We start from the raw sequence: 9,363 nt of genomic DNA on the forward strand, positions 1-9,363 counted from the left end.
AGGGATCGATGCCAGTGATGCCATCCTGAAACGATACATTGGGCCTCATCCATAAAAAGTCAGTCTAAGCTGTGCAAGCTTCAAATAAATTATTAAAATATTACACATAATTAATTTAAATAAAACTCTTCTCATTCATGTAAATTCATACAATATTTCTTTTGTAATGAGTCTACTTTAAATATTATTAGATCTATTTTAATTTCGTTTTAGTTACCTGGAGATTAGAGTGCGATTAAGCGTCTAGATAATTAAAACAAACCACTAAGAAAATTTAAAGTTTTTCCCCCATTTACACATACTTTTAACTGAGAAAGTCTCTTACATAATTCACACACAGATGTTGCACCTCGTCGCTGAAACATATCAGATAGCCGTCTGTCTGCTTCTTTAAGTATCCACGCGCAGCTATGCGTTTCTGTCTGTAATTTCGTTAATGACATCAGCGACTATTTGCGAATTCCTTTGCGTTCCCGCCTTGCCAAAGTAGCAACCAAGGAGTTCTACTTTTGCACAAAGACTCTACTTTCTTTTTTCTTTTAACACTTAAACTCATCACTTCGCTTTTGCACGCTTTTCCGCACTTTTACACCTATCTACTTTGCATACTTTTCCGAGCTCCTTAATACTTGTAGTTATAGGACACACATTAATACATATGTATGTATGTAAGGTGACGTTTTTCTTTTTCTTTCGTCTCTCCATTGCAGTGAATCGCTGAGTGTGCAGTGCTTCCACTGGGTACTGACGCGCATGCAACACGATATGGATATGATTGTCAGCGACAAGAAGCAAGCGCGCATATGGGCAAAGCGTTTACATGTCGCAATACAGGTGAGTATCTATGCATGTAGTTGCAAGTACATACCTGCGCACGGCACACTTTTTTGAGGGTGTGACTGATCAAAAATAGCTAAAAACATGAACAAATTTTATGAAATATTTTTTAGTGTGATAATTACCTAAATAAAGAAACTCTGAATTTTCTAAATCTGCTTTCGGTTTCCCTCTGCCTAGTTTGGTTCGAAAGATATTTGATTTAAAACCCAACTAAGTTTAGTCAAAAAAAAAAAAACATATTTTGTGATAAACATTTTCAACTTTGGAGACGTAGTGTTTATAAACGGCAAATGATATTTTAAAAATTTTGTTTTTCCTTGAAAGATTTATATATCGTTTATTTAAAGTAAGCCATTTCTTAAATTTGTGTGCATTCATTTTTGTGTTGATAATAAAAGCTTTAGTTGTTACATTTTTTACCTTTAGCTAAGCTTTTACATACTTTGCCAGAACTAGCTTAAACAATTATTTATACAGGCGTCTACTATGAGTTATCCCAAGTAATTGTGTATGTACATACATATATATACTAGCTGCGGTAAAGTGCAGGTTTTTATGTAAAAAGGCTTTAAAGTACAAAAATCGTATAACTATAGACAAAAAATTGGGTTAACTTTGCCTTAAAAAACAAAACAGAAATCTATGAGAATTGAATCATAAAATAGTGCGGATTAATAACTTCGAGTAAATGTACGTTTGACCGAAATGCTGATTTGATGAAAATAGTTGAAAATTTTTTTAGCAACTTTAATATGAATAAATACGATTTCTAATCAATTTGTGCCTGATTTTACATGGTAAAATTTAAAGAATAATTAAATAGTTGATTGTTATCAATAATTTTCATTAATTTAACGATAGCCACATGAAACTTTGCAATGCACAAGAAATGAAATTTTCGAAGACTCGAAGTTTGAATGAAAATTGTATAGTTTTAGATTTTTTTTTCAGGTCATTTACAAAGTCGATTTGTATTTATTTTTCTAAGTCTATTCCAATGCCAAAAAAAAAACAGGTCTGGGAAGTTGGCATACGGTATGACGCAAAACGATAAAAAAGTTGTTCTGAGTGTCTAGCCTTCCAATTGTTCTAGAGTTCTTGAAAAATGAAAAAAGTTCTGGATATTTTGAAAAAATAAATAAATTTTTTCAAAAATTGTTTATGCTAGATTCTTGCAGCATCCGACACGCGGCAAAAAAGGCAAATAAAAAAATGTTCTGATTAGCTTTTCAATAGTTCTAGAGTTTCTGAAAAGGGGGAAAAAGTTCGGCATAATTTCGCCAAAATTATTATTTTTTTTTTTTCAAAAAAGTCGAGAAAGCGGAATGTTTGAAAAAAATAAATGTTAAAACTGTTCTGAGTAGCTTTTTAATAATTCTAGGGTTCATGAGAAGGAAAAGGAAAGTTCTGCAAAACTACGCAGAATTTATTTTTTTTCGTAAAAGTTAAATTAAAAAAAAAAGTTAAAACCGCTCTGAGTAGCTTCTAAGTAGAGTTCCTGAAAAGGAAAAAGAAAGTTCTGCGAAATTATATATGTATTCTTTTAATTTCGTTAGTTTGGGGTAACGTTTCAAGATTAAATTGGAGCATAATTAAATTTTTTGTTGTCGCTGTCGGTAGACAATTTTCTATTTAAGAAGATTATTGATCACTCAAACGCCTAAAAATGTACACTGTGCTACGTTCTACGTATTAATTTTAGTATGTATGTACATATTTGTGTGCTTTGTAGAAGTTGCACTTTTTCGCTGCTGGTGAATTGAAAAGCAGTAAGGATGAACGGTTTGTTTTAATTGGAATTAACATTTAGTGATAAAATACTAACCAGGGTAGAATTAGCTAAAATCTCCGACTTCGGTTTCCTATGCCAAATTCCCATAAGAATGTCCAAAAGAATGTAAACTTTGACCCCTCTAAAATAATCCGTTGTCAGAACCTTGTTGGTCTGGTAACTAAATGATTGGGAAATTCGTTTCTGCTCGCGATAGATCCGAAATGTGGATGTCAGTAGAAAAAGCCGAGGTCTCATAAGCGGTTTATAGTCGAACCGGTTGGAAAACATCCGCAGAATTCATGCCACTAACGTAATTTTTGAACCATGTTTGCGACGTTTTTGCATTAGGATCTAGAGTAGAGCGTTGTTTTTTTTTAAATCAACCGGTTTCGGTTTTCACCGTTTGGAAATAAGTAAAAGAAAATCGAACGATTTTAATTTGTCTATATATGCAATTCCTAAAACAATCATTGGCGAATATGTTTTTTCATAAGTACCTCTGTGCCACAAAATAAGAAATTTGAAGGAAATCTGTTTGAGAAATTAATTCTTGATAAGAGTGAATGAAGATTTCTTGTCATCAAGAATTCACTGACCTAAGGTCTGTATCAAGAATTATTTGTATGGATAAAACCTGTGCAGTTGAAAACCTTATCGGAGACTGTCTCTTCTAAAAAGATTCACGCCTTAATTTCGAACAGAGTAGTGTTGAGGGCGTTCACAACCTAAAACGTCTGTATAATGCACTTTTGCGACCCCATAATTGGCTCTTAGCTAGTCCCAATCATGGCATCAAAACATGGACATTGAACACCCTGACACCCAAACCGAGTCATGAAATATTTTGTGGGTGTTCACACTTGCCTGGTTATCGGGTTATCTGGTTAACATTTTTTTTCTATATTGTATTTTACTGTTGTAAATTGAATACGAAATCTGGGTGTTCACCTTTGATTGGCTATCTGGTTACCTGGTTAAAAATTATTCTACTGTAGTGTATTTTATTATTGTAACCACATAACAAGATAACCAAGTACCAAAAAAAAGTAATAACCTGTTAATCAGCCAAGTGTGAACACCCACATTGTGATAACAGAAAAATCAAGTCGCTATATTTGTAGAAATATTCTTTAATAGCGAAAAATTGTTCATCTCAGGATCGTTTTGACAGGGTTTTTGTTGGGATTTTGATTTGGCATACTGCATGCGCATGTAAGTTACTTATTGCCGGTGTGTGGTGTTCTATGTGCGCTGTCTTACGCATTCCAATAAGCGAATTTTTTAATGGCTCAAGGGTACGATACACGCACGATACAAAGAATTTTTTTGTGGATTTTTCATTTTAACCTTTTACCATTATTTCAAATAACTGATGGAAATACATACTTTTAACGCGGAAATTTTATTTTAAGATCACCTGTTAAAAGCAAGTATATTAATTTCGTGTACTTAAACATTTTGGCTACCGAGGTGTACACTTTCAAACTATCAATAACAATCCTCATTATGCCGTATTATATTATATGTAGTTTCGGACCGATAATGGTTTTTCTAAGTTCTAGAAAAGCGAAGTACAAAAATACTCTCAGCCGAGTTTCAAGCCACTCCATTCGGCTAAATCGTTTGTAAGGGAGCTTACGGCCCCTTTTAAACATCCCTTTTTTTGTGTGGCAACCTGCCTCTTGCCCTCTATTTTAAAAGACTTCAAATTTGCATACACATTTTGCTACTTCTAAAATTTTTGATTATCTTCTCTACATTGTTGGGCTAATACTGCTTTCAACACGCATTGCCTTTTATGCAACTTCTGCGTCTTTGCAGCACACGTTTGCATGCCTGCTGGCTCATCTCTCTTACAAGTACGCAATTCACCTCTCGCCTTCATTTCTACGTTACTTATTCTCATCACTTTCCTTCCTTTATTCATCTCGTTGCTCACCTCACACCTCCATGACAACTTCAAATCTGTATATTTTCTGTTGATGCAACTTGCCACAAATTTGCTTGCACATCACCGCCTTCCTAGCGTGTATGTAGTAGGGCATGTGCAGTAGGCGCTGCAAATGCGTTGAAATGCCGGCAAATTGGAGTGCTGCCAACCAACGCAACAGCAGCAGTGACTTATCACATTTTACGGTTATTAGGTGGAAGCGCAGCGGTTCGAGGATGTCAAGAAATCAAAAGTTTGCAAAGAAACTGGCAACAGCACAAACAAAAATTTACTTCTCAAAGCAGTCTAATGGGGAAGAGTTCAAGACATAGCCGTAGACGTAAAGAACCAGTGGCTGAAGTATTGGTTGCTTGTCGCAAAATAGTAAATGTATTCGTACTAAGCACAAGCGCAAGAAAAAAAAATGTTAAGTATGTATTTGCTAAGACAAAGTCACGTGTGGCATTTTACAGAAAGATTATTTAGCAAGAAAAGCTGCTTTTGCAGTTCATTACATTTACGTGCCACAATGCTGTTGCCATAGTCGCTGCAAACCCTTTGCCTACAACATTTTGGATTTGGTGTCGATTGCTGCTGTTGATACTATCAAGTTTGTTGAGAGATTCCCTAGTTGGCGTGTCATTGTTATTGCTACAGCTGGTTCATTAACACGAATCGAATTCAGCGCATGTCTTTGGCCGGAGCTGCCGTTAATTAAAAGCAGCCAGCTTACTATGTACTAACGGTTTTGCACTACTTATAATGTGTCCTGCGCTTCCTTTTGCAAGCTTGCCATTCAGGTGACTTAAAAGTGCCAAAGGATCCTATTAAATAACCTACACTCATACCCATTGATTGTGAATGAATGGTACTCAGGGCATGGTGCAACACCGCTTGGCATAGTTTGTCTCTGCTTGACTTGCAAACTCTGAGTCTATATACTCATTAGAAATGCGCGCTTCTACCTGTCTGATCCTGATGTAGCTTCCGCTTCTTTAACAACGATTTGCTTAATTAGATGTCTTGTGAGGTAGTTTTTATTGTAAAACATGATTTCATTTGGTATTTGTCTGCCTGTTTAACAAGCACACGGTGTCTTGTAACTGAAAGTAGTAAACTTAAAGAGCAAACACTTTTGAATTTCACTTGTGTAAATAAATCAGTGGCATATTCACCGGAGAACCTTTTGGAAATTTCCTAATGAATGTTCAGCAAAAATATCACCCGACGTATTACAGCGGGAGTCTTCTGAAATGAAAATAGTGTGCGATAACGGACAAAAGTAAATTTGTAATTTGTCTCTAGCTCTATTTAACCTATCTTATTAGGTTAGGCTTGGCTAGGAGCATATAAATAGAGACTAGGGTGATGGACTCGATATTTCCAAACCGGTTTCCACCGTTTTTTTCAGTTTTTTCAAATCTTGATTTTTCGAATATCGAAAAAACCGGACTTTTTTATGTGAGAAAGTGAGTTTATTTATTTGTAACGCTTTTACGCTTTAACTACTCAACCGATTCCCATTAAATTTTGTACACTGGTGCCATTTAAAATATAGGATAGATTTAATCCCGATTATACGAGGAACGGAATTTTCATACCGCATATCATATCTCACAAAATATTTTTGATAAAGTATAGGAACTTGGTATGGATACATGTATGTATGTGTATAAAATCAATTCCATACTCATGGAGGAGGGCTGCCACCTGTTTAAAAAATCAAATTCGACTTGAATTAAGGAAATTATTTATTTGAAAATTATATTAAACAATGGATGACAAGAGGCTTAAAAAGTTGTAGTTTGAAAGTATTTTGGAAAGGGTGGCCACCTGTTCGAAAAGTCAAATTTAAACCAATTATTCGCAAGCTATCTGAAAAATTAATATATGGGTGTCAAATGAAAGATTGCTATGAAACTTTCAAATTGAATATTTAAAATATTACTAAGGTGGTGTACAAGCGTTGCCACCCGTTTAAAAATTAAATTCAGTTTATTTAAATGAATTACTACAATATGGGTATCAATCGAAAGGTTTTTGATAAGAGTTTTGTTCTAAACTACATGTAGGAGGTTGCCACCTGTTTGAAAAACCAAATTCTTCTTGAATTAAAGGAATTTGATGATTGGAATGTGTAACACAATATGAATGTCAGAAAACGGATTTAATAGAGTTTTAGCGGGAAAATATTCCAAAGAGGGTTGCCACCTGTTTTAAAAGTCGAGTTTGAATTAGAAATGTTCACCTTGAACATGTAGAGTTTTCTGAGGTTTTTTAAGATGGTTGCCACCTGTTTTAAATATAAATGGAATTACAATTATATTATAAGTTTAATGAGTTATTACAATCCGAAGAAATTTGAAAAATTTAAACTCTCCTAATTTTCGCATATTTTAAGTATGTAGAGTTTAATGAAAATAAATTACACCTAAGGTAGCACGTAGAAATTTCATACACTCAGCGAAGCGGGTGAGGACGATCTAGTTTCATACAAATCATCACCTCTCAGTAAAAATTTGATTTATTTTGAAGTTTGCAAGACTTACCCCAGTTAAGAGAAAGATAAAATTTAGAGGAGTGAGCAGTTACCTAGGTATTCAACTACAGATCATCTTTAATCCACATATGGCTAGGAAATCTCGCGTGGTCTTTTGGCTGAATGCCATTTACTAAGCGAAGTCTGCTTTGATAACCTCCTCCGTTGTTTGAAGTCGGTTAATAAGCCCAAACGTGAAATTTTCACTGATTTTTATTTGTTTTACTTTTGATCTAACAAACTTTGAACTTATTTTGCTTTTCTCTTTAATAAATAATAGCTATCTTTAGCACTTTTATTCTAGTGACAGACAAAAGTTGTCAATTGATTCATCCTCATTTTCATCGCGGCAGCTTCTGCAGATAATACTTATTGGTACTCGCCATCATTGAATCATTGGTGCAGTGACTCGTGATGACGCCGATAACGACTTTTAGTGTAGATCTATTAAGTTTAAGATCTTGAGATCTAACAGTCTTCCTGCTTGTTCCAAGAGTCATTAGTACTATTCACTAAAAGCTAGCCGCCTTTTCTTTAGCGTAGATCTCTGCTTGGTGGGCACTACAGTCGTTCGACAGACGTAAGAACTGGTGGACTTGAAGTCCCTCCGAGTGAAGACGGGCTTCGGCGCTTTTATCCATTTTACAACCATCACTTTAGATGGATACACCCCCTCCTGCCACTGAGAGTCCTACATCTCACTCTTATCTAGTCGAAAACGTAATATTTATGTATGTTTCTTAGTATTTAAGTTCCATACCGGCGTAATGTAGTCAGTGCTGGCTTCTATGTCAACTTTGATCACATTAAGCATAAATATACATAGATAAAAATGTATGTACATGCTTTCACCCATTATTTATTACTCGTCTAAATATGTGTCCATAATCTTTAAATTTGTATTGAAGTTCTCTTTTTGTTTCTTTTTATTTTCATTCTCTCCCATTTCCTCGTTTACTTTGTTTATTTATTATTTATGTTTTCCTGTTTTTAATTAAAGACATTCCGCGAATTGTTGCTGAGTTTACTGGCGCTGCAGAAAGTAAAGGATGATAGAGCTTTGGCACTCTTCGATATGCTCTTGAATAATGTCTGCTATGTGCTGGAATATCGAGAGACAATATTGCATTTGCTAATGAACTACAATGAGGCGCATAGTACAAAGTAAGTACATTTAGCTCATATTAGACCAGAGGAAAAACATAAATATGTACATTAAAGCAGGTAACATGTGTATTTCGTTATATCTACTAGAAACATAAAACTTAAAATTATTTTAGCTGTTACTTTGTTTTGACCCTCTGCATAGTGCGCCCGAAATCAAAAAGTGCGGCCAATATTGAGTCGGCTAAAGTGCACCCAACAAAAGAAAAAAATATCCCGCTGCCAGAAGGTTCTAAGCTCGGATCTCTCGATTGGTACGCCAGTGCATTGCTCAATTGGTCATGGACAATGTTGGAGCAGCGCGAGTAAAATTATGCACGTACATGCTTATTCATCTGTCACAAGGTTTTGTGGCTGTGAAAGAGAAAAGTTGGGCGTTTTTCTCTAAACCATCATCTTTAGATAGAGAATGCCATTGTCTTAAAATCACAATAATCTATCAAATAATAACTTGCCAGATGTTAATGGAATAGACTTTAATGATCGAGAATCGCTTAAAATGATACAACGAAACGATAAAGTGAAAAAATTAAATTTTCACTGAAAATTTTCGTTTTCACTTTTCAGTTTTATAGAACCAGAATAGGCCCCCAGGCCGGAGTAATTTTTGTCTTAAAACGAAAAACATTTTCATTAAAAAAATGCTACCATGGACAATTTGGTTTTTAGATTTTGTTGAAAAAATTGAAAAAATGTTTTTTTTTTACCCGTGACTAATATCATTGGATTTTTAAGGCCTTAAACTATAAGAAAGCCTTATAAACCAAAATTAAATTTTTTGGCCGTTAATAACCTTTTTTTACACATATATTTAATTAATTTTTATTTATATTCTAAATTATACTATATACTTTGGAGTTTTTGACACGTTTTATCGTGTGCCCGTAACAGCCACTCATTAATCATTTTCCTTACTTTGAAATTAAGGTGTCTTATACTTTTTTGCTATTTTTTGCATTCCATCAGTCCATACCGACAACTATTTTAAGTATGTATATGTAACGGGTGATTTTTTTGAGGTTAGGATTTTCATGCATTAGTATTTGACAGATCACGTGGGATTTCAGACATGGTGTCAAAGACCAGTGTTATTATTATTTTTTTGTTATTTAATTT

At 34.4% G+C, this 9,363-nt stretch overlaps 1 protein-coding gene across 1 annotated transcript; it reads left to right on the forward strand.

The window, feature by feature from the left end:
• Nucleotides 1–710: 710 nt before the first annotated feature.
• LOC108375995 (protein timeless homolog) lies at nucleotides 711–8,556 on the forward strand (the record flags this gene model as incomplete). The annotated part of the gene is made up of 3 exons (XM_017632156.1): nucleotides 711–834; nucleotides 8,084–8,247; nucleotides 8,364–8,556. Coding segments are annotated over 3 exons (481 nt in total), but the record flags the coding sequence as incomplete, so codon positions are not given.
• Between the last annotated feature and the right edge of the window lie 807 nt (nucleotides 8,557–9,363).

The sequence above is a fragment of the Rhagoletis zephyria genome, unplaced genomic scaffold, assembly GCF_001687245.7.
Source record: "Rhagoletis zephyria isolate East Lansing unplaced genomic scaffold, Rhagoletis_zephyria_1.1 Rzeph_scaffold_09734, whole genome shotgun sequence".
NCBI lineage: Eukaryota > Metazoa > Arthropoda > Insecta > Diptera > Tephritidae > Rhagoletis > Rhagoletis zephyria.